The sequence below is a fragment of the Molossus molossus genome, unplaced genomic scaffold, assembly GCF_014108415.1.
Source record: "Molossus molossus isolate mMolMol1 unplaced genomic scaffold, mMolMol1.p scaffold_m16_p_1, whole genome shotgun sequence".
Classification (NCBI taxonomy): domain Eukaryota; kingdom Metazoa; phylum Chordata; class Mammalia; order Chiroptera; family Molossidae; genus Molossus; species Molossus molossus.
The window spans coordinates 181,969,864-181,995,336 of record NW_023425344.1 but is presented as its reverse complement, the minus strand read 5'-3'; the positions used below and the strand labels follow the sequence as shown (position 1 = coordinate 181,995,336).

Below are 25,473 nucleotides of genomic sequence, written 5' to 3'. Positions count from 1 at the left end.
CCGGCTATACAGTAGCTGCTTTTCTCAAGTTCTAACAACTAGAAATTAACTTCATATGATGCTCTCAATTAATATAAAAATAAAAGGCATTAGAGATTGTACAGTTATAGAATGATTTGTCTTCCATTTTGGCTGTCTGCATTTCCATTTGGGCATTTGTATTACAGAAGCTCCTTCTGCACCTAAACAGGGCAGGCTTAAAAAAGGACTGTTTATAAGTCTACTTGTTCATAAGTTCAAAATGTTAAAGGTAGGGGGGTTTAAGCTTGTCCTTTGAAAATATGTTTCTACAAAATAAGATAGTCACTCAGTTTTTTAAATTTTTATTTATTGATTTTTGAGAGAAACCAATTTGTTGTTCCACTTATTTATGTATTCATTGGTTCATTCTTGTATGTTCCCTGACCAGGGATCAAACCCACAACCTTAGTGTATCAGGGCAGTGCTCTAACCAACAGAGCTACCCGGCCACTCAGTTTTTTTAAGGTTTTAAAGCCAGGCATAGTTTTCTTCTAGATGATCTAGCAGGCAATTTTTCAAAATGGACCAGCGACTTTTCCTTTAAAGTCTGTAGAGACAGGTCACTTTCCTTCTTGTTAATCCCCACAAGCTTCTTAAGGAACTCTTTCTGAGCAGAAAGCTGCTCACTCTGCTGACGTGGGGATTCCACAGGTTCATCCAAAGCTCCACCTAAGTTTCATTAGAACTTCCAATATGCTTAGCTTTTATAGTTTCAAATTAACTTCCAGTTATCTCCTGAATTAACCTCACACTAATAGGAATCTAATATTGATACTCTATTTTTAGCTTACACGCTTAAAATTTTCCCCCTTATTTTTGTCTTTATTTTTTTCTATTATTGGTCAGTTGGATAAGCCCAGAACTTTACACGTTACATGTGGCTGTCTTTGTTCTTAGACTTACATGTGGCTGTCTTTGTTCTTAGACTTCTTGCTATATTGAACAGTTTGTCCTATTTGCATAGTACTATTTTGGTTTTGGTTTTAATTTTTTGGTATCTCTTTATATTTTAGTCATAATTTGGATACCTTGTTTTACTAGAACTTCCAAATAATCTCCTTGCTTTTGCACTTATCTCACATTATGGGATTTATGATTTTTAAAATACCTCAAAATAAGGAGCAAACAAGGAGACTAATTTACATCATTATGGTTGACAGGGACTAAATTGGCAGTGCATAATCTCTAATTAGCAGTAACTAACAGAATTGATGTGCTTTTGTTCTGTAGTGTAGCTATGCACCTATATATAAAAGTTTGTCGTGAAAATTTGTTAGCAGGAGATATTAGTGCTAGGGTTTAAGCTTGTAAGGTATTAGTGCTATAAACTATATACAGCGTGGGGCAAAAGTAGATTTGCAGTTGTTCATTTGGAAAGTACAATAATAAATAACACAAAATTTATGCGTGAAATATAGTTTATTCTTGTATTACTATTTTTGTATTGTATTTTCCATACCAACAACTGTAAATCTACTTTTGCCCCATCCTGTATACAGGTATAAGATGTGGTCCCTGCCATTATAAGGCTTATAGTTGAAATAAAGAAGCAGAACCTCTGTGAAAACATGCATTATAAAGTGGCCAAATACCAGATGTATGTTGCAAATATGTGCTTCAAGAATTGAGACATGGCCCTGGCTCGTTTTGCTCAGTGGTTAGAGCGTCAGCCCACGGACTAATGAGTCCCGGGTTCGATTCCAGTCAAGGGCATGTACCTTGATTGTGGTTCATCCCCGGCCCTGGTTGGGGTCATGCAGGAGGCAACCAGTCGCTGTTTTTCTCTCTCTCTCTCTCCCCACTCCCTCCCACTGTATCTAAAGATAAATGGAAAAATATCCTCGGGTGAGGATTAAAAAAAAGAAGAAAAAAAATCACAGCTTTTTTGAAATATAATTTCCTCATTTTTATATATACACAACCTTTACTGTTGTTTTAAATTCTTGATTTTACTTCCTTGTCACTCTTTCCTTCACTTGTGAATTTAGAGATTGACTAAATTGGAAAGTCAATAGCTTTTGAGCTATCTGCATTTCCTTTTAGTCATTGATCCACATAAACCATAATTTTGTTCAGGAGGATCTTCTCCATCCTTATTTCACTTACACTGCTTTGCATGCTCTCCCTGCTTTCCCCCCCAAATTTATTCACATATTTTATTTATCACAGAACATTTAGAAATTTGTAGTTAGGAGGGAAAAAATGGTAGAGAATATGTAAAAAAGTAATTCTTATTCATTCAGCAAATGTTTATTGAACAATCTCTATTTCAGTCATTCCAGTTTACCTTTTCCTATATCTTATCTTTTTGTTGTTGTTGTTAATCCTCAACAAAAAAAGATATTTTTTCCATTGATTTTTAGGGAGAGTAGGAGGAAAACAAGGAGGGAAAGAGAGAGAAACATCGATGTGAGTGGGATTGGTTGCCTCCCACATGCATCCTGACCAGAGCCGGGGATCAAACCTGCAACCCAGGTACGTGCCCTTGACTTGGAATTGAACCTTCAACCCATCGGTGCATGGGCCAGTGCTCTAACCACTGAGCACACTGACCAGGGCTATATCTTATCTTTTGTTTTTTTTAAAATTTTTTTCTTTATTGATTTTAGAGAGAGAGGAAGGGGGAGAGAGAGCGAGTTAGAAACATTGATTGGCCGTCTCCAGCATGCCCCCGGCACTGGGGATCTGGCCCATAACCTGCAACCTCTTGGTGCATGGGTCAACGCTCAACTACTGAGCCACACCGGCCTAGCTATATCTTATCTTTTAACCCTTAAATTATATACAAAGCCTTGCAGGAGCCTTTCCTCAGTTTAGTTATTATTTCATTATGGTTCCCATACCTTAAAGGTGTAATGTACCAGTTTATTAGTTTCTTTATTTTATAACCCAATTATATTTTTGATTTAGATGTTTATATTTTGCATTATATTTAACTACATTGTTCTCTTACTCACTTACAATTATTTATTTATTTATTTTAGTTGTTCTTCCTAACCTAAGATCAGAAGATACACCTTGCCTTCTATCTATAGATCTATTTCATGTTTTGGTAAGCGTTCGGTAAAATTTTATTAAAAGTCACTCAGTTTTATAATTTTATGTGTTCTCATTTAAATTTATGCTCTTTGTTCAAGCTTATAAATTATTGGTGTTCAAAGTATGAAGTTGTCTTTTTTGTCTATTTTGTTTACAAATAGATACAGATTTGACTGAGACCATCAAAACCACTTTAAAAATGAAAGCACATTTACTCTTTACTTTGTAATAGGTCTTGTCATGGTTGATTATAATTAGTTGGTGTCTATACAAACAAACTTTTTCTAATATATAATACTTTCCCTCTCCCCCTTTTTCTTATCTTACTTATATTGTAAACAGTGAATGACAGTATGAGCTATCTTAAAATTATTAGTTATTTGGTGATAGAGACCAGCCATGGACACAACTAGGCTTCCCCCAAACACCTATGGATGGGTGGCAACTGTTTTGTGAGTTTCTTAAAGAATTTTTCCATCCCTGTAATGATCCCATTTCTTCAAAACACGTTCTCTGGGGAGAGCAGAGGTGAGGTGTTGGAAACATGAAGTGTGTGATAGCCAGTATCCTCACCCCTCATTTTCCAGGCCTCTACCTGCTGGTTGTCAAACCTCTCTTTTAGAATCTGTTGAGGGAACTTTGAAAAGAATGCTAGTAAACAGGGCCCTAACCCCTGAGATTTTGATCTGGTTGGACTGGGGTGGGACTTGTGTATCAATATTATTTTAAGAGCTCCCTGAATGATTGTAATATTGAATCTTCTGAACCCCACAGGGTTGAGGCTACTGCCTAGAACTAGAATAAGTAGATCCAGCAAAGGGATTACCTGTTTGGTGATGACTTTTGTCCTCCATTTATGGTACATTATATTCCAAGATATTCTGTTGAATAATTAGAAAAATCTGATAGTTACTTTGTAAAAAAAAAAAAACACCACAGTGCAGCATGTGGTGCCCTTTACATAATTTGTGTTGGTCTTTGTTGTTACCCATGTTGATGTCCATTTTCTGTCATAGGTAGGTGCTGTGTTAGCATTTCCATCCTTATATTGGGATGACACTGTTGATCTGCAGCCTTCATCAATTAGTTCTTCTTATAACAACCTTTACCTCTTCCATTTGATCACCATGGCACACATGCTTCAGATACTTCTTACCATAGACACAGGTAAAGCTCCCATTGTTTGTTAACTAAGTGATATTTGCCTATGACTTATTGGCAAAATTAATTATACTGTGGTTAATCATATATTGTTAAATTGTATATTATGTTTGTTGTGGAAGGATCATTCATTTGTTTTGTATGGATGCTGTTTATAATTATAAATGATTATATAATAATAAATATTTATTAAATATCCATGTTTAGCAAGGCTGCGATTTTGTTCTTTTTGTTTCTCCAGGTAATATACTGACAAAGTTTACCTAATAGTTTTAATAACAGAATCAACTATTTAGATTGAGAACAAGGGAAAGAACCTCATTTGAGTAAATATTATTTGTGATCCTGGAACCATGAAATTGAAGTGTAATTTATAAATTGAATAGCCAGTTTATAGATTTATCTTTCAGAATTTCTTTTTCAGGCCTCCCTACCACTCAGGTTCAAGAAGACAGTGAAGAGGCTCATTCTGCATCTTCTTTTATGGCAGAAGTTTCTCGATATACAAGTGGGTAAGTAGCAGCAGTCCATTAGTTTAATCTATTTCAGTATTGTTTTAATAATTCTGCATTTTGCCCTGGCTGGTTTGTCTCAGCGGTTAGAGCGTTGGCCTGAGGTCCAGAAAGACCTGGGTTCGGTTTCCACTAAGGGTACGTACCTCGGTTGCAGTTTGTCCCCAGCCCTGGTTGGGTCGTGCAAGTGGCAACCACTCGATGTGTCCCTTTCACGTCGATGTTTGTTTCTCTCTCTCTCCTTCCCACTCTAGCTGAACAAAAAATGGAAAAAAGTCCTCGGGTGAGGATAAATAAATAATTCTGCATCTTTGTTCAGTTGTTTGGCAATATGACTTTTGAACCATTTTTATTTTAGTTTTTAAAAATGAACAGAAGGCCCGGCCAGTGTGGCTCAGTGTTGAGTGTCAACCCGTGCACCAAGAGGTTGCCAGTTTGCCCTGGCCAGTTTGGCTCAGCAGTTAGAGCGTCAGCCTGTGGTCCAGAGAGACCCCAGGTTCGGTTCCTGCTAAGGGCACATACCTCGGTTGCAGTTTGTCCCCGGTTGGGGTTGTGTGGGTGGCAACTACTCGATGTGTCTGTCTCACATTGATGTTTCTCTCTCTCTCTCTTCCTCTCTCTCCCACTCTATCTGAACAAAAATCCTTGGATGAGGATAAAAAAAAGAGGTTGCCAGTTTGATTTCCAGTCAGGGAACATGCCCAGGTTGTGGGCCTGATCCCCAGTGGGGGCCATGCAGGAGGCTGCCAATCGATGTTCTCTCATCAATGTTTCTCTCTCTCTCTCCCTTTCCCTTTCCCTTTCTCTCTCTAATATCAATGAAGAAAAAAATGAAAATAAAATAATTTTTTTTTAATGAACAGAGAGAGTTTTTGGATCACAGCTAGCCATTTATTTGTTTCTAAGACTGAAACAAGTTTTGGCATATCTTTACTCTTGTAAACTATTACGGGAATATAGGCAAAGGATAATAGAATTTTAACAAATAGCAGTATTTAGTTTAAATAAAAACAGAAAGTAGATTGTCCTTTTAAAGCAATTCCTACAGTTGATGTACTTAACCAACTAGAGATTTTTAGAGGCTGTTATGAGTAATATATGAAATATATTGGCAATGCAGAGGTTAAAACCAAAAGTACAATAGGAGTGATCTGCTAATTTTCATCTGCTGCCAAGTTCCCCTCTGTTTTCATCTTCTTCATAAGCTTTTTGTTTGTTGGTTGGTTGGTTTAACTTTAGGTACCGAATGTGTGTGTGTGTGTTGTATTTAGTTTTTTGTTCTAGGTTTACGGAAAAATTGAACAGAAAAGACAGAGTTCCCATTTATTCCCTCTCTTTACATATTTCTTGTATTAACATCTTCCTTTAGTGTGGTACATTTGCTAAACCAATATTAATATATTCTTAATTAAAGTCCATAGTTTACATTAAGGTTCACTCTTTGTGTTGTACCATTATAGTATCATATCAAACAGTTTACCGCCCTACAGATTACCTGTTAATTTTAATAGAGAAATCAGAAAGGCTCTGACCAGTATTGCTCAGTGGTAAGAGCATCGCCCACTGACCAAAAAGTCCCGGGCTCGATTCCAACCAAGGGTACGTGCCTCGGTTGCAGTTTGTCCTCGGCCCCAGTTGGGGTTGTGTGGGTGGCAACCAATCAATGTGTCTCTCTCACACCAGTGTTTCTCACACCAGTGTTTCTCTCTCTCCCTCTCTTTCTTCCTCTCTCCCTCCAGCTCTATCTGAAAATTAATGTAAAAATTATCCTCAGGTGAGAAAAAAAAAGAAAAAGGAAATCAGGAAAGTATTTTTTTTTTTTTTTTAGCTAACTTAGCTACTTTTATTAGTTACTGATAAATATATCTGCTCTACATCTCATTATAAGGATTAGGAAAAAGAAGAAAGGTCCTCTTGTCTTAAAAATCTACATGGTAAAAGACACAAGATTTGTAATTTTCTTCTTTTAATTCTGTTAAATTTATTGGGGTGACATTGGTTAATAGGGTTATATAGGTTTCAAGTGTACATTTCTGTGATTCATGCTCTGTATGTTGCATTGTATGCCCACCACCCAAAGTTAAACCATCTTCCTTTGCCATATATTTGGCCCCCTTTATCCTTTACTACCCTCCACCTCCCTTCCTTCTGGTAACCACCAGACTGTTGTCTGCCTGTGTCTATTCGATTTTATATCCTACATATGAGTGAAATAATATGGTTCTAGCTTTTTCTGATTGACTTATTTCACTTAGCTTAGTATTCTCGAGATCCATCCATGTTGTCACAAGTGGCAGTATTTCATATTTTCTTATGGCTGAGTGGCATTTTATTGTATATATGTACCACACCTTTTTTTTTTTTTTTTTTTTATCCTCACCCGAGGACATTTTTCCATTTTTTGTACAGACAGAGTGGGAGGGAGAGAGAGGAAGAGAGAGAGAGAGAGAAACATCGATGTGAAAGGGACACATCGAGTGGCTGCCACCCACACGACCAACCAGGGCCGGGGACAAACTACAACCAAGGTACATGCCCTTAGCGGGAACCGAATCCGGATCTCTCCGGACCGCAGGTGGGCGCTCTAACCGCTGAGCCAAACCGGCCAGGGCTGTACCACACCTTCTTTATCCAATCCTCTATTGAAGGACACTTTAGCTTTCTCCATCTCTTGGCCACCGTGAATAATGCTGCAATGAATATAGGAGTGCATAAGTCGTTGTGAATAAATGATTTTGAGTTTTTTAGATAGTTACTTTTGGAAGAGGTGTCTGTTCAGGTCCTCTGCCCATTTTTTTTTCTTTATTGATTTTAGAGAGAGAGGCAGGGAGAAGGAGAGAGAGTTAGAAACATTAATGAAGAGAGACCATCAACTGGCCGCCTCCTGCATGCTCCCCACTGGGGTTTGGACCCACAACCTGGACATGTGTCCTGACGGGGAATTGAGCGACCTCTTGGTGCATGGTCCGATGCTCAACCACAGAGCCACACCAGTCGGACCTTTGCCCATTTTTTTTTTAATCCTAACCTGAAGATATTTTTTCCATTTATCTTTAGATAGAGTAGAAGGGAGGAGGAGGGGGAGAGAAAGAAGGGGGTGGGACATCGATGTGAGAGAGACACATCGATTGGTTGCCTCCTACACGACCCCAAACAGGGCTGGGGACGAACCACAACTGAGGTACGTGCCCTTGGCTGGAATTGAACCCGCAACTCTTTGGTTTGTGGACCGACGCTCTAACTGCTGAGCCAAACAGGCCAGGGCAGATCTCTGCCCAGTTTTTAATTGGATTGTTTGTTTGGTGTTGATTTATGAGTTCTTTTTTTTTTTTTTTTATCCTTACCCGAGGACATTTTTCCATTTTTGTTCAGGTAGAGTGGGAGGGAGAGAGAGGAACAGAGAGAGAGAGAGAGAAACATCGACGTGAAAGGGACACATCGAGTGGCTGCCACCCGCACGACCGACCAGGGCCGGGAACAAACTGCAACCGAGGTATGCACCCTTAGCGGGAACCGAACCCGGGTCTCTCAGGACCGCAGGCCGACGCTCTAACCGCTGAGCCAAACCAGCCAGGGCGATTTATGAGTTCTTTATATATTTTGGGTATTAACCCCTTGTTCCTTACACATATCATCTCCCAATCAGTTGGTTGCCTGTTTGTTTTGTTGTCAGTTTCTTTTGCTGTGTAGAAGCTTTTTGGTTTGATATAGTCCCATTCATTTATTTTTGCTTTTACTTCCCTTGCCTTTGCAGTCAAATTCATAAAATGTTCTCTATGACCAGATTGAAAAATTTAGTAACTATGTTTTCTTCTATGTATTTTATATTTCAGATCTTACATTTAGGTCTTTGATCTATTTTGAATTAATTTTTATACAAGGGGACAAACTGTAATCATTTTATTCCTTTGCATGTGGCTTTTCAATCTCCCAATACCATTTATTGAAGAAACTTTTTTTTCTCCATTGTGTGTTTTTGGCTCCTTTGTCAAAAATTATTTGCCCATATACCCCCCTGTGGTTTTATTTTGGGGCCCTCAATTCTGTTTCATTGGTGTGTGTCTCTGTTCTGCCAATACCATGCTGTTTTGATTATCATAGCTCTAGTATAATTTGAAATCAGGTAGTGTGATACCTCTGACTTCATTCTTTTTTCTCAGGATTGCTTTGGTTATTCAGGTCTTCTGTGGTTCCATACAAATCTGATGATTTTTTTGTTCTATTTCTTTAAAAAATGACATTGGGAGTTTGATGGGGATTGCATTAGATTGGTATATTGCTTTGGGTAATATGGTCATTTTAACTTTGTTGATTTTCCAGTCCATGAACACGGAATATCTTTCCATTTTATTGTGTCTTTTTCAGTCTCTTTTAATGATATTTTGTAGTTTTCAGTATACAGATCCTTCACGTATTTTGTTAAGTTTATTCCTAGGTATTTTATTCTTTTGTTTACAATTGCAAGAGGAATTTTTTAAATTTCTTTTTCTGAAATTTTATTGTTAGCATATAGGAAAGCAGTGGATTAAAAAAAAAAAAATTATTGTTGCATAAAGGCCCTACAGTGATCTGCCCCTGAATGTCTCCTAGAGGGAGAGAGAGAAAGAAACATTGATGAGAGAGAAATAGATTGGCTGCCTCCTGCATGCCCCCTAACTGGAGATTTGGCCTACAACCTGGGCATGTGCCCTGACAGGGAATTGAACCAGCAACCTCTTGGTGCACGGGTCAGTGCTCAACCACTGAGCCATACCAGCTGGGCGGAAAGCAGTGGATTTTTGTATATTGATTTTGTATCCTGCAACTTTACTATATTTGTGTATTGTTTCTAATAGTTTTTTGGTGGGGTCTTTAGGGTTTTGTATATACAGAATGATGTCATCTGCAGAAGTGACACTTTTACTTCTTCTTTCCCAGTTTGGATGCCTTTTATTTCTTTCTCTTGCCTGATTGCTCTTGCTAGGACTTCCAGAACTATGTTAAATAAGAGTGGTGAGAGTGGGCATCCTTGTCTTGTTCCTGATTTTAGAGAAAAAGCTTTCAGTTGTTCACCATTGAGTATGATAGGGGCTGAGTGTTTGTCCTATTTGACCTTTATTATACTGAGATACTTTCCTTCTACCCATTCTATTGTTTTAATCATAATTGGATATTGTATTTTATCTGATGCTTTTTTCCTGCATCTATTGATAAGATCATCTGATCTTTATCCTTTGTTTTGTTAATGTGGTATTGCATGGAACACTTTGTTATGTTAAACCATCCTTGTGCCCCTGGAATGAACTTCATTTGATCATGATGTATTATTATTATTATTATTATTATTATTATTGTTTTTTTAATCCTCACCCAAGGACATTTTTCCATTTTTTATTCAGATAGAGTGGGAGGGAGGGAGGGAGGGAGGGAGGGAGGAAGGGAGAGAGAGAGAGAGAGAGAGAGAGAGAGAGAGAGAGAAACATCGACGTGAAAGGAACACATCGAGTGGCTGCCACCTACATGACCAACCAGGGCCAGGGACAAACCACAACCGAGGTACGCGCCCTTAGCGGGAACCGAACCCGGTCTCTCTGGACCGCAGGCCGATGCTCTAACTGCTGAGCCAAACCGGCCAGGGCTGTATTATTATTTTTTAAATGTATTGTTGTATTCAATTTAGTAGTATTTTCTTTAGGATTATTGCATCCATATTCCTCAGAGATATTGGTCTATAGTTTTCTAGTGTTATTCTTGCCAAATTTTGGCATCAGGGTTATGTTGGCCTCATAAAATATGTTAGGAAGTATTGCTTCTTCAATGTTTTGGAAGAATCTGAGAAGGATGGGTATCAGATCTTTGAATGCTTGGTAGAACTGAATAATGAAATCAGCTAGTCTTGGACTTTTATTTTTTGGAAGGCTTTTGATGGTTGTTTCAATTTCCTCAGTGTTTATCAGTCTATTTAGATTTTCCATTTCTTCATGATTCAGTCTAGGAAATTTATATATTTCTAGGAACTTACTCATTTCTTCTAACTAATTGAATTTGGTGACGTACAGTCTTTCATAGTATTCTAGTATGGTCCTTTGTATATCTGTGTGATATCTGTGGTAACTTCTCTTTCGTTTCTGATTTTGTTTATATGGGTCTTCTCTCTTTTTTCCTTAGTGAGTATAGCCAGGGGTTTGTCAGTTTTATTAATATTTTCAAATAACCAGCTCTTTGTTGTATTAATTTTTTGTATAGTCTTTTTATTCGATATTTCATTCTATTCTAGTTTTTATTATTTCCTTTCTTATGCTGACTTTGGGTTGCTTTTGTTCTTTTTTTCTAGTTCTTTAAGATGTAATATTAGTCTGACCAATGTGGCTCAGTGGTTGAGTGTCGACCCATGCACCACAAGGTCGCCAATTCGATTCCCGGTCAGGTTATAGCCCCGATCCCCAGTGCGGGGCATGCAGGAGGCAGCCAATTGATGTTCTCTCTCATCAATGTTTCTTTTTTTTTTTAATGAATTTTTTATTTATTTTTTGTTACAGATTCTCATCAATGTTTCTATCTCTCTCTCTCATTCTCACTTCCTCTTTCTCTAAAATCAATAAGGGGGAAAAATTTTTTTTAAAGATTTAATATTAGGTTGTTTACTTGGGATTTCTCATTTCTTGAGATAGACCTGTAATTATATAAACTTCCCTCTCATTACTGTTTTCACTGCATCCCAAAAGTTTTGATATGTTGTACTGTCCTTCTCATTTGTCTCTGTATATCCTTTGATCTCACCTTTTGTTTCTTGTTTGACCCAGTCATTTTTTAGTAATATGTTGTTTAAACTCCACATGTTTATAGATTTCTTTACTTCCTTTTTGCAGTTGATTTCTAATTTTAAAGCATTGTGGTTTTTAAAAAATCAATTAATATTTTTTTAAAAGCATTGTGGTTAGAGAATATGCTTGGTATAATTTCAATCTTCTTGAATTTGCTGAGGCTAGTTTTGTGGCCCCATATATGGTCTATCCTTGAGAGTGTTCCATGTGCACTGGAGAAGAATGTATGATCTGATGTTCTGGGATGAAAGGTTCTGTAAATGTCAGTGATGTCCATTTTGTCTAATGTGTCATTTAAGGCTGATTATATCTTTGTTGATTTTCTGTTTGAATGATCTGTCTAGAGCTGTCAGTGGAGCATTAAGCTCCCCAACTATGATTATGTGTTTTGTTCTGTTTCTCCTTTAGTTCTATGAGTAGTTACTTTATATATTTTGATGTTCCCTGACTGGGTGCATATATATTAAGAAGTGTTATGACTTCTTGCCCTGGCTAGTTTGGCTCAGTGATTAAAACATCAGCCCGTGGACCAAAGGGTCTCAGTTTTGATTCCCAGTTGAGGGCATATACCTGGGTGGCAGGTTTCATCCTTGGCCCCAGTCAGGGTCATGCAGGAGGCCACCAATCAGTATGTCTCTCTCTCCCTCCCTCTCTCCCTCCCTCCCTCCCTTCCACTCTTTCTAAATATCATTGGAAAAATATCCTTGGGTGAGGATTAACAAAAGCAAAAAAAGTGTTCTTTCTTTTTTTTTTAAATTCTCACCTGAGGATATTTTTCCATTGATTTTCAGAGAGTGAAAGGGATGAGGAGAGAGGGAGAAACATCAGTGTGAGAGAGATACAGGGCCAGGGACCGAACCGAGGTATATGCCCTTGACCAGAATCAAACCCACGACTCTTTGGTCATTGGGCCAACACTCTTAACTGCTGAGTCAAACCAGCCAGGGCATATGTCTTCTTGATGTAGTATCTCCTTTATCGTTATAAAATGTTCATCTTTGTCTCTTGTTACCTTTGTTATCTTTTTTTTTTCTTTATTAATTTTTAAAGAGAGGAAGGAATAGGGAGAGAGAGAGAAACATTGATGAGAGAGAACATCAATTGGCCACCTCCTCCATGCCCCTGGGGATTGGGCACACAATCTGGGCATGTGCCCTGACCTGGAATTAAACCAGCGACCTCTTGGTGCTTGGGTCAATGCTCAACCAGTGAGCCACACCAGCCAAGCTACCTTTGTTATCTTGAAATCTATTTTATCAGATGTAAGTGTGGCTACACCTGCTTCTACACCTGCTTTTCTGTATATGTTATTTGCTTGGAGAATCATTTTCCACCCTTTCACTTTTAATCTACCTTTGTCTTTGTAGCTTAGATATGTCTTTTGAAGGTACCGTATGGTTGGGTTTTGTTTTTTTCATCTAATCATCTACTCCGTGTCTCTCTATAGGTAAATTTAGTGAATTTAAATTTAGGGTTATGTTGATGTATGAAGATTTTTTATAGCCATTTTATCTTTTTTCTGTAGCTCTCTGCTTTCATTGGTTCTTCTCCTTTGTGTATCTGTCAGTTGGTATTTTTTAATTAATTAAATTTTTTAATCCTTACTCTAGGATATGTTCATTGATTTTTTTTTAGAGAGAGAGAGAGAGAGAAAGAGAATGGGATATGTGAGAGAGAAACAGTGATTGGTTGTCCCAAGTACATGCCCCAACTGGGGTTCAAACTAACAATTTATCTATATGCCATGACCAGGAATTGAACCCACAACCTTTTGGTGTACCGGAAAACACTCCAGCCAACTGAGCCACACTGGCCAGGACTGTCTGCTCAGTTTTTTTGGTGGTGTCCCACGCTTCTTTCCTCTATTTCTATGCTATGTGTCTCAGTTTTGGAATTTTTGTGTGTGGTTACCATTAGATTTATGAAAAAAAAGTTTCATATAAACAGTAGTCCTTTTTTTTTTTTTATTGATTAATTTTTGTTACAGATGATTCTCCTTTTTTCCCCCCTCCCACTCCCCTCCCTGCCCCTTCCCCAGATTGTTGCCATGTCCACTGTTCATGTATACATGCGTATAAGTTCTGTGGTTCATCCCTCCCCCACCTCCCCACTCCTTAGGGGATTGTCAGTCTGTACCCCGCTTCCGCGTCTCTGGGACTACCCCATTCCTCAAACTGTTATGTTCATTATATTCCACAAATCAGTGAGATCATATGAAATTTGTCTTTCTCTGTTTGGCTTGTTTCAAACAGGATGATACTTTCCAGGTCCCTCCATGTAGTCTCAAAGGATAAGAGATCTTTCTTTCTTACCGCTGCGTAGTACTCCATTGTGTATATGTACCACAGCTTTTTGATCCATTCGTCTACTGATGGGCACTTGGGCTGTTTCCAGATCTTAGCGATTGTAAATAGTGCTGCTACAAAAATGGGGGTACATATATTCTTTCTTATTGGTGTTTTATGCTTCTTAGGGTATTTTCCTAAAAGTGGGATCACTGGGTCAAATGGAAGATCAATTTTTAGTTTTTTGAGGTAGCACCATATTGTTTTCCATAGTGGCTGCACCAGTCTGCATTCCCACCAGCAGTGTACTAGAGTCCTCTTTTCTCCACACCCTCACCAACACTTGTTGTTTGATGATTTGTTGATGGCGGCCATTCTGACAGGTGTGAGGTGATACCTCATTGTTGTTTTGATTTGCATCTCTCTGATGATTAGTGATGATGAGCATTTCTTCATATGTCTCTTAGCCATTTGTATGTCCTGTTTGGAGAGGTGTCTATTTAGTTCCTCTGCCCATTTTTTAATTGGGTTCTTTGTCTTCCTTTTGTGGAGTTGTATGAGCACTCTATATGTATTGGAAATTAACCCCTTATCTGATATATCATTGGCAATTATGCTCTCCCATACAGTGGGTAGCCTTACCGTTTTGATAATTGTATCTTTCGCTGTGCAGAAGCTTTTGAGTTTGATGTAGTCCCATGTGTTCATTTTCTCCTTTGTTTCTATTGCCTTAGGTGATGTGTCAGTAAAAATTCTGCTGTGTATGATGTCTGAGATTTTGTTGCCCACAGTCTCCTCTAGGATTTTTATGGATTCATGAGTTACATTTAAGTCTTTTATCCATTTTAAGTTTATTTTGGTGTAGGGTGTAAGTTGATGGTCTAGTTTCATTTTTCAGCATGTAGCTGTCCAATTTTCCCAGCACCATTTATTAAAGAGGCTGTCCTTACTCCACTGTATGCTCTTGCCACCTTTGTCAAATATTAATTGAGCAAATTGCCTTGGGTCCATTTCTGGGTTCTCTATTCTGTTTCACTGGTCTATATACCTGTTCTTGTGCCAGTACCAGGCTGTTTTGATTATGGTGGCTTTGTAGTATAACCTGAAATCTGGTATTGTGATCCCTCCAACTTTGTTCTTCCTTTTCAAGATTGCTGTGGCTATTCGAGGCCTTTTTTGGTTCCATATGAACTTTTGAAGTAATTGTTCTAATTCTGTGAAGTATGCCGTTGGTATTTTGATGGGGATTGCGTTGAATCTATATATTGCTTTGGGTAATATGGACATTTTAATGATGTTAATTCTCCCAATCCATGAACAGGGTATGTGCTTCCACTTTTTTATATCTTGCTCTATTTCTTTTTTCAAAGACCTGTAGTTTTCTGCGAATAGGTCCTTTATTTCTTTGGTTAAGTTTATTCCTAGGTATCTTAATTTTTTTGCCGCAATGGTAAATGGGATTGTTTGCTTAGTTTCTCTTTCTGTGAGTTCATCATTGGTGTATAAGAATGCCATCGATTTCTTAACGTTAATTTTGTATCCTGCTACTTTGCCAAATTCATTTATTAAGTCTAGTAAGCTTTTGGTGGAGTCTTTGGGGTTTTCTATGTACAGTATCATGTCATCTGCAAATAATGACAATTTCACTTCCTCCTTTCCAATTTGGATCCCTTTTATTTTTTCTTCCTGTCTGATTGCTGTGGCTAAGACTTCCAGTACTATGTTAAATAGGAGTGGCGAAAGTGGGCATCCTTGCCTTGTTCCTGTTCTTAAGGGAAATGCTTTTAGTTTTTGCCCATTGAGTATGATGTTGGCTGTAGGTCTTTCATATATGGCTTTTATTATGTTTAGATATGATCCCTCTATTCCCACACTGCTGAGCGTTTTTATCAGAAATGGATGCTGGATTTTGTCGAAGGCTTTTTCAGCATCTATTGATATTATCATGTGGTTTTTATTCTTCAATTTATTTATGTGGTGTATCACATTTATGGATTTGCGAATATTGTACCAGCCTTGCATCCCTGGGATGAATCCCACTTGGTCATGGTGGATAATTTTTCTGGTGTATTGCTGGATTCGATTTGCTAGTATTTTGTTCAGGATTTTGGAATCTATGTTCATCAGGGATATTGGCCTGTAGTTTTCTTTCTTTGTTGTGTCTTTTTCTGGTTTTGTAATTAGAATTATGCTCGCTTCATAAAACGAGTTTGGAAGTCTTCCTTCTTCTTGAATTTTTTGAAATAGTTTGAGGAGAATGGGTATTAGTTCTTTGAATGTTCGGTAAAACTCCCCCGTGAAGCCGTCCGGGCCTGGGCTTTTGTTTGCTGGAAGAGTCTTGATTACATCTTCAATTTCTTCTGTTGTTATTGTTCTGTTCAAGTTTTCAATCTCTTCCTGATCCAGTGTTGGGAGACTATGTGTTTCTAGAAATTTGTCCATTTCGCTTAGATTTTCGAATTTGTTGCCGTATAATTGTTCATAGTAGTTGTTAACAATCTTTTGTATTTCTGTTGTGTCAGTTGTTATCTCTCCTCTTTCATTTCTGATTTTATGTATTTGGGTTCTCTCTCTTTGTTTCTTGGTGAGTCTAGCTAAGGGTCCATCAATCTTGTTTATCTTTTCGAAAAACCAGCTCTTTGTTTTATTGATCCTCTGAATTGTTTTTTTGGTCTCTATGTCGTTTATTTCTGCTCTGATCCTTACTATTTCCTTTCTTCTACTTGCTCTAGGGTTTTCTTTTTGTTTACTCTCTAGTTCTTTAAGTTGTGAGGTTAGGTAGTCTATTAGAGATTTTTCTTCTTTTTTCTATTTTCTATTTTTTTGTTCAGGTAGAGTGGGAGGGAGAGAGAGGAACAGAGAGAGAGAGAGAAACATTGATATGAAAGAAACACATCGAGTGGCTGCCACCCACACAACCGACCAGGGCCGGGGACAAACTGCAACCGAGGTACATGCCCTTAGCGGGAACCGAACCCGGGTCTCTCCAGACCGCAGGCCGACGCTCTAACCGCTGAGCCAAACCGGCCAGGGCAGATTTTTCTTCTTTTTTGAGGTAGGACTGTAGTGCTATGAACTTCCCTCTCAGAACTGCTTTTGCTGCATCTCATAGATTTTGTATTGTTGTGTCCTCATTTTCATTGGTTTCCAGGAATTTTTTGATTTCTTCCTTGATCTCCTTGGTGACCCATTCATTGTTTAATAACATTCTATTTAGCTTCCATGTGTTAAAATGTCTTTGTATGTTCTTGCAATTGATTTCTAGTTTCATACCATTGTGGTCTGAGAGATACTTGTTATAATTTCAATCTTCTTGAACTTGTAGAGATTTAGTTTGTGCCCTAACATGTGGTCTATCTTTGAGAATGTTCCATGTGCACTTGAGAAGAATGTGAATTCTGTAGTTTTGGGGTGTAGTTCTCTGTAGATATCTATTAAATCCATTTGGTCTAGTGCTTCATTTAGAGTCTCTGTTTCCTTGCTAATTTTTTGTCTAGAGGATCTATCCAGTGATGTGAGCGGGGTGTTGAAGTTCCCTGCTATGATTGTATTGCTATTGATTTCTCCTTTGAAGTCCTCCAATAGTTTTTTAATATATTTTGGTGCTCCTATATTGGGTGCATATATGTTTATCAAGGTTATATCTTCCATAGATCCTTTCAATATTATGTAGTGGCCTTCTTTGTCTCTAGTTATGGCCTTCAATCTGAAGTCTATTTTATCAGATATAAGTATTGCTACCCCAGCTTTTTTTTCTTTTCCATTTGCTTGAAAGATTTTTTTCCATCCCTTTACTTTCAATCTATGTGAGTCTTTTGTTGTGAGGTGGATCTCTTGTAAACAGCATATGGATGAGTCATGCTTTCTTATCCAGTCAGCTACTCTGTGTCTTTTTATGGGAGCATTCAGTCCATTTACATTTAAGGTGGTTATTGATATGTACTTATTTATTGCCATTTTTGTTTAGTGTGGTTCTATTTTCCTTCCCATTTCTCCTGGTAATTACAGCAGTCCTTTTTTTTTTTTTTTTTTTTTTTTATCCTCACCCGAGGACATTTTTCCATTTTTTATTCAGATAGAGTGGGAGGGAGAGAGAGGAAGAGAGAGAGAGAGAAACATCGATGTGAAAGGGACACATCGAGTGGCTGCCACCCGCACGACCAACCAGGGCCGGGGACAAACTGCAACCGAGGCACGTGCCCTTAGCGGGAACCGAACCCGGGTCTCTCCGGACCGCAGGCCGACGCTCCAACCACTGAGCAGAACAGGCCAGGGCTACAGCAGTCCTTTTAACATATCTTTTAGTGCTGGTTTGGTGTTAATATATTCCCTTAGCCTTTTTTGGTCTAGGAAGCTTTTTATTTGACCTTCTATTTTGAATGATAGCCTTGCTGGGTAGAGTAGTCTTGGATTCAGATCCTTGTTTTTCATGACCTTGATTACTTCATGCCATTCCCTTCTAGCCTATAGTGTTTCTTGTGAGAAGTCAGCTGAGACCCTTATGGGGTTTCCTTTGTAGGTAACCTGTTGCTTATCTCTTGCTGCTTTTAGGATTCTCTCTTTGTCTTTAATTTTTGGCAGTTTGATTACTATGTCTTGGTGTGGGCCTGTTTGGGTTCTTCTTACTTGGGACTCTCTGAGCTTCTTGAACTTGAATGCCTTCTTCCTTCACCAAATTAGGGAAGTTTTCTGTCACTATTTCTTTGAATATATTCTCTAGCCCTCGCTTACTTTCTTCTTCTTCAGGGACTCCTATGATACGAATATTATTCCGTTTCCAGTTGTCCCACAATTCTCTTAAGCTCTCTTCCTGTTTTTTAATAGTTTTTTTTTTTTGGTTTTCTGATTGGTTGATTTCTTCTAGCCTGTCTTCTAATTCACTGATCCAGTCCTCAGCTTCCCCTACTCTGCTTTTTAGACCTTCCAGTGTGTTTTTCATTTCTGATATGTCATTTTTCATTTCTTCCTGTTGGTTTTTCATTTCCAGCTGGTTTATTTTCAACATTTCTGTCTTTACTCATGTTGCTCATGTCCTTACACATGCTGTTGAGCTTCCGCAACATCATGGCTCTAAATTCTAGTTCTGTTAACTTGCTTAACTGCACCTCATTTATTTCATCTTCTGTAGAGGTCTCTTGATCTTTCATTTGGCTTTTGTTTCTGTTTCTCACCATTTTGGTTATCACAGTGGGCTTTGGAGTCTGCCAAGTTTTCCCAGTGGGTGTTGGTGTTCTGCTGTTTGTGGCTCCCTCTCCTGGGTTTGGATGCACCAGGGAGGACCCACTTTAATCCCGCCAATTCCCCTGTTCTCCGGGAGTCTGTGTGGCTCCAGCTGAAAGCTTAGTAGGCTACAGCATTCCCAGGGCCCGTGCAGGGTGGCAAGGGAGACGGTAGGATTAACTTCTCGCCGAGTTCCCTGGCCCCTGCCCAGGCCGCTGCGGACCCTGGGCTCTCGGTCCCCTCTCCCATCCTCGCAAGCCTACCAGGATTGAGTGGGTGTTTCTGGTTAAGTGGTTCTCCAAGATGTCTTTGGGCTGCCCTTTCCTGACGGTTTGCCTTTATTTTCGTTGTAAATCCAGTTTGGTCTTGGGAGATAGTCTGTGTCGCTCCATTCACTTCGCCGCCATTTTTTCAGATCTCAGTAGTCCTTTTTTGAATGCATCTGATATCCATCCTCCTTTGTAAATTCAGACCTTTCCTCATTCTCCATTTATGTTTTTGTTGTCACAAATTATCCCTGTTTATGCTATAAGTTTGTTGGCAATCTTACTCCTATATTTGTGATTTTTTCTTTGTTTCAGGTAGAATAACCTCCTTGAGTATTTCTTACAATGGAGGTCTTCTGGTAATGAATTCCCTCCACTTCTGTAGGCCTGGAAAAGTCTTTATTTCTCTTTCATTATTAAAGCATAACTTTGCTGGATATATTATTCTTGGCTGGTAATCTTTCTCTTTCAGTAGTTAATATTTGATTCCACTCTCTTCCAGCTTATGAAGTTTCTGCTGAGAAGTCCATTGATAATAACCTAATGGGCTTTCCTTTAGCAGCGGTTCTCAACCTGTGGGTCGCAACCCCTTTGCGGGGTCAAACGACCCTTTCACAGGGGTTGCCTAAGACCATCGGAAAACATATATTTCCTATAGTCTTCGGAACCCAGACTCCACTCCTCTATCCGTCTCCAAGTGGCTACGCTCACATACAACATGAGGAACTGTATTAAAGGGTCACGGCATCAGGAAGGTTGAGAACCACTGCCTTAGGGGTTACTTTCTTTTCCCTGGGTGCCTTAAGAATTCTTTCTTTGTTATTAGTTTTTGACAGTTTTAATACAATGTGCCTTGGAGAAGACCTATTGGGATTCTAACTAGGTAACTAGGTGTTCTCTTTGCTTCTTGGATTTGAAAATCTAATTCTTTCTATAGGTATGGGAAATTCTCATCAACCATTTATTTGAATAGGCTCTCTGTTCTTTTCCTCCTTCTTCTGGTATGCCTACTATTATATTGCTCTTTCTGATGGAATCAGATTGTTCTTGTAGAGCGCTTTCTCTTTTTTTATGCTTATATCTCCTCCTTTTGCATCATTTCTAGATTTCTGTCTTAATATCACTGATCCTTTCCTCCATCTGGTTTGCTCTATTTTCTATGCTCATTAGTTTATTCTTGATCTCTTTTATTGAATTCATCTTCAAATTTTCTGTTTAATTCTTTTAAAAGTTTCAATCTAGCCCTGGCCAGTTTGGCTTCGCAGTTAGAGCATTGGCCTGTGGACCAGAGAGTCCCAGGTTTGGTTCCCACTAGGGGCATATACCTTGGTTGCAGCTTGTCCCCAGCCCTGGTTGGGGTCATGTAGGTAGCAACCACTTGATGTGTCTCTTTCACGTAGATGTTTCTCTCTCTTTCTTCCTCCCTTTCTCCCCTCAGCTCTGTCTGAAGATAAATACAAAAAAATGTCCTCAGGTGAGGATAAAAAAAAAAAGTTTCAATCTGTTTGGTGAAGTACTGGTTTTGTTCATTAAGTTGTTTCCTGAGCTCGCTAAATTGCCTGTCTGTATTTTCTCACATCTTGTTGAGTATAACTGCAATCTTGAATTCTCTGTCATTTCTGAACATATTTCCATGTCTTTTTTTTTTTTTTTGTATCCTCACCCGAGGACATTTTTTGATATTTTGTTCAGATAGAGTGGGGGGGGGGGAGAGAGAGAGAAACATCGACATGAAAGGGACACATTGAGAAGCTGCAACTTGCACAACCCAACCAGGGCCGGGGACAAACTGCAACTGAGGTACGTGCCCTTAGTGGGAACCGAACCCGGGTCTCTGGAGACCACAGGCCAACACTCTAACCACTGAGCCAAACCGGCCAGGGCCATATTCCCATGTCTTTAAGTTTGTTTTCTGGAGATTTTTCATTTTCTTACCGATCTGCCTAGATATCTTGGTTATTCATGGTATTTGATGGATTCCTTCTCTGTCTAGACATCAGTTTGTGAGTGGAATTTCTCTAGAAGATTAATATAAAGAGGTCTTTCTATTCTTTTTCAGTAGGTAGCACTGAATCACAAGTGTCTTTTTAGCTTTATGAAATCCCTGTGTCAACCAGCCCCCGCGTCTCTGGCTACTGTTGTGTAGCTGCAGTGCATTGAGATTGGGAGGGGCTGGGGGAATCCACCAGCTTCTTTATTGTTTTGTCTTCCCAGTAATGGCAACCTTGGGCCTTCACGGGATCTCCCCTGTATCCCTCTCCAAGATCGGTCACAAGGTGCACCCTTCATTCACAAATGGGATTCTGTGGTGCTAGTTCTCAGGCGTACAGATAATGTACTATGCAACCTGACACCAAGGGCAAAGGGAAGCATTTTCAGGGAGGCTAAGGGAAGGTGGTCAGACTCCATGGCTTTGTTTCTCCATCTGAAATGCCAACCTCTTGACAGCCGTGATTGTATTCCTGTGTGCCATATGTGTCTTTGCTTAGGTCTCAGCTCAGCCACAGCTCCTACTGCTCACTCCTGCCCACTGAGTCTCTTTCCAGGCAGTGGGAGTGTCAGCCACCACTAGATTCCTCCCCTCTAACAGCAGAGCCCACCACGAGCTTCCGGCTGCCAGGCTATATCGCTGGCTCGTATCAGCCCCTCTCCCTTTTCACCTCCTCCTTTTGCTCTACTTGCCCACCTTTAAATATTTCAGTGCACAGATCTCTCCCGTGTATTTGTGTGTTGAGCAGGGAATCCTTTGTTGAGTTGTAGCTGTTCAAATTGTTGAGATTTCAAGAGGAAAGGCCAATGGGATCTCTTACGCCAATATTCCTCTGAAGTCACCTGCGATTTTTCTTTAGGAAACTATAAGGAGATTTAAAGACTAAAGCTATAGCTAGTTAAATATTTTGTTTTAATGTTTAAAAATTAAATGAATATGCATAACCAATGGACCCAGACACCGGTGCAGTGAAGGCAGAAGAGGGGGAGGGAGCAGAAAGGAGGGTGTCAATGGGGGGAAAAGGAGGGACATCTGTAACACTTTCAACAATAAAAATAAATTTTAAAAAATAAATGGATAAAAATTATTTGAATGCTTAGCTATATTTTTTAAAGAGAAATCTGTTTAAAATCTAGGGATTTAGTCTCATTAGTATCATGTTCTGATCTGGTTCTGTTCTTGAATTGTTGCCTCTTAGCTGCATTGGATGTGATATTCCTGGTTGGTATTTGTGGGTCTCTTTGAAGAATGGCATCACCCCTTACCTTCGTTGTGCTGCATTGTTTTTCCACTATTTGCTTGGAATAACTCCACCTGAAGACCTACTTACTAGTAAGTAGAAAAATGAAATCTGAGTAGTAAATGAGAGACTTTTTTTCTTATCTTCAGCCTTAAGAATACAAGAGGAAAGCATACAAAAAAAAACTTGATAATTCTAGTATTCATCACCTCATCAGTTTTCACTCTGAACATGTGTGCCCCTGACCTTGTATAGGTTAAAGATCAGACCAAAAACCAGATTAGTTTTATAATCCATAAAACCTACTCATGGCTCCTTTTTAAGTGTAATTAATGTGCTTTAGTTTATAAAATGCTTGCATGCAGAATGTAACTGATAGGATGGAATATACAGGAAATTGGAAACATTGGTTGCCCTTAGGGAAAAGAACTGTTTGGCTAGGTAGGAGAAAAACTTTACTGCACACGCTGTTATTTAAATTTTGAACATATGTTTATATTATAAAAGAATTAAAATGCTTCTGGGAAAGGCCTGCAGTATTAAACCAAGGCCATGTATATTTAAGAGAATTATTTTCTTCCTTCTTTACTTGCCTTAAATCTAGATCAAAGTTGAGAGGCTTTCTTATGGTTTTGTATAGGTAAAAATGAGAACACTTGTGTGATTTGGAAGAGTCACCGTAATTGCTCATAGATTCTTCTTTTTATCCTTTGAGATTGAACTGACCAGGTCAGCTTTACTGTTTATCAATTTCTTTATCTTGAACTCAGTTTAGTAGGGTTTATTGGATCTAGGTTTGTCCTGATTCTATATAAGATAAGATGCTACTCTTCAAGTAGTTAACCATTATAGATTTGTTGTTTGTAGTTTTAAAAAATCATGTCTTAATTTATCTAGTCGGTGCTGTAATATGGCAATTAAAGTCTTTTCTTTTATTGGGAGGAGACCAAATATAAACAGACAGATAAACAGCTATGTCAAATGGTGATAAGTACTGCAAAGAAAAATAAAGCATGTCATGGAAGCAGAGAATGCTCGGGCCAGAGAGGATAATTTGTTTAGACAGATAGTCATGGAAGGGTTTTCTGTGAAGAGACATTGAGCAAAGAGACATTGGAAAAAGAAAATTGGTCCGGCCTGTGTGGCTCAGTGGATTGAGTTTTGTCACATGGACTGAGAGGTCCTGGTTCAATTCCTGGTCAGGGCACATGCCCAGGTTGTGGGCTTGATCCTCAGTAGGGGCATGCAGGAGGCAGCCAAACAATGTTTCTATCTCCCTTCCTCTCTCTCTAGAAAATCAATAAAAGCATATTTTTTAAAAAGAGAGAGAGAGAAAGAACTTGGTTGCACTGGGCAGAGAGTTGAAGAAAGTATTCCTAAGCAGAAGTAGCAATAAATGCAAAGGCTTGTTTGAGGTAGTCAAAGAATAGTAAAGAGAAGAGTATGGTTGAAGCATAATGAACAGGGGAGGATGGAAGGAGATGAGGTCTAGGAGACCTCCAGGGATAGGTCATGTAGGGCCTTTATGCATGACCTGCATAAATACAATAAGGACTTTGTATTTTATATGGTGTAGTAGTTTGACGTTGGAGACATCTGATCAGGAGAATTACTGTATCAGATTTGTGTTTTAAAAGGATCACTGTAGCTTATTTGCCTCCCAGTTTTATAGAGTACAAAATACATTCTATATAGACAGAGTATAGAAATGAACATAAACAATGAAGAAATTCTATTAACATGTTGACCAGGAAAGAATAATGTGCTTATTAAATGTATTTTTATTCTCTTGCAGATTCTGCAGAAGGAGAGTATAGTGCACTCTGTAACTATCTATCTTTACCCACAAATTTGTTCCTACTTTTCCAGGAATATTGGCATACTGTAAAGCCCCTCCTCCAGAGGTATTGTGGGGACAAAATATCATTGTCAAATTATTATACAGTTTGGGGATTTTAAGTTAAAATTACTTGCCAGCTTTTAATTAGTTAGCATTGATTGAAGGGGATAGCAAAAATATAGGAGATTCCTAATTTACCCACTAAAGGAATTGGGGATAAGACTAACAGCCATGGGTACCTGGAATTTTCATTTGTTCCACCATGACTACGATTCATTGTACTTATTTTCCCCAGAGCTACTGTCTCTCATCATTCCAGTTTTAAACTGAGGGTGGGGTGGGGTGGAATATTGATAAAAGTCATGTGGTCAGCAGCCATAAAGTCACAATTAAGCAACAAAAGAACCCCATTTGGGGACTGTATCCAAAACAGTAGCACATCTCACAGTAGCACAATCTGAGGAGGATTCCTGAGGGGAGAAAAAAGTCATTTGGTAGGTGAGAAATGTATCAGTTAAACTTCCCAAGGAGAAGTGTGTCTTTCTTTCAGAAAAACTTGTTTTCTACCCCATTACTTATTGGTTTTCCTGATCACTCTTTACGCTCTTGACGTCTGGTCTCTTTATTCTTATCTTTAGTGCCACCATTTTTAGTCATTTTTATAATCAGTTATCACTGTGTTATTCTTACCCCCATGACCTCTTTGGTATCTTTAATTGTCTGCCTTTTTCTTTAATCAGTGTTTTTTGCCCTTCCATGCCCATGTCAGGATTTATGTGAATGTCTGCCTGTCTTCTTTCACCTCTTCTGTTAGGTTCTTTCCTGTGTCTCCTCGTTTCCCACGAGGTACTCTAATCTCCATTGTGTTAAAAATGAATCAAAAGTGGGTCAGAAAAATTAGTATCATGCGTTGAATATAATAGTATCATAGTAGGTAGTACTAATTTTACTTTTATATTCTTGGAATTGATACATGTTCAATGTGCTAATTCTAGTATAGTCAAGTGATAAAAATTTGAACTTTGAAACAGGAAGTCCTTGCCCTTTGTACCATTCCTGGCCCTGTTTGCCTCAATGCCTTTCCTCATCCTGTGCT

At 38.7% G+C, this 25,473-nt stretch overlaps 1 protein-coding gene across 11 annotated transcripts in view; it reads left to right on the top strand.

The window, feature by feature from the left end:
- The window catches only part of UBR1 (ubiquitin protein ligase E3 component n-recognin 1), a 143,599-nt gene that overhangs the window by 93,095 nt on the left and 25,031 nt on the right, over window positions 1-25,473 (top strand). For 10 of the 11 annotated variants that reach the window (XM_036245932.1, XM_036245900.1, XM_036245916.1 and 7 more), the window contains 5 exons: window positions 3,006-3,073; window positions 4,077-4,227; window positions 4,646-4,733; window positions 22,496-22,629; window positions 24,333-24,441. In XM_036245932.1, coding sequence (XP_036101825.1) covers window positions 3,006-3,073; window positions 4,077-4,227; window positions 4,646-4,733; window positions 22,496-22,629; window positions 24,333-24,441 — 550 coding nt within the window. Of the gene's footprint in view, window positions 1-3,005; window positions 3,074-3,402; window positions 3,422-4,076; window positions 4,228-4,645; window positions 4,734-22,495; window positions 22,630-24,332; window positions 24,442-25,473 lie in introns of those variants that run through there. The other variant, XM_036245945.1, reaches the window with a different exon arrangement.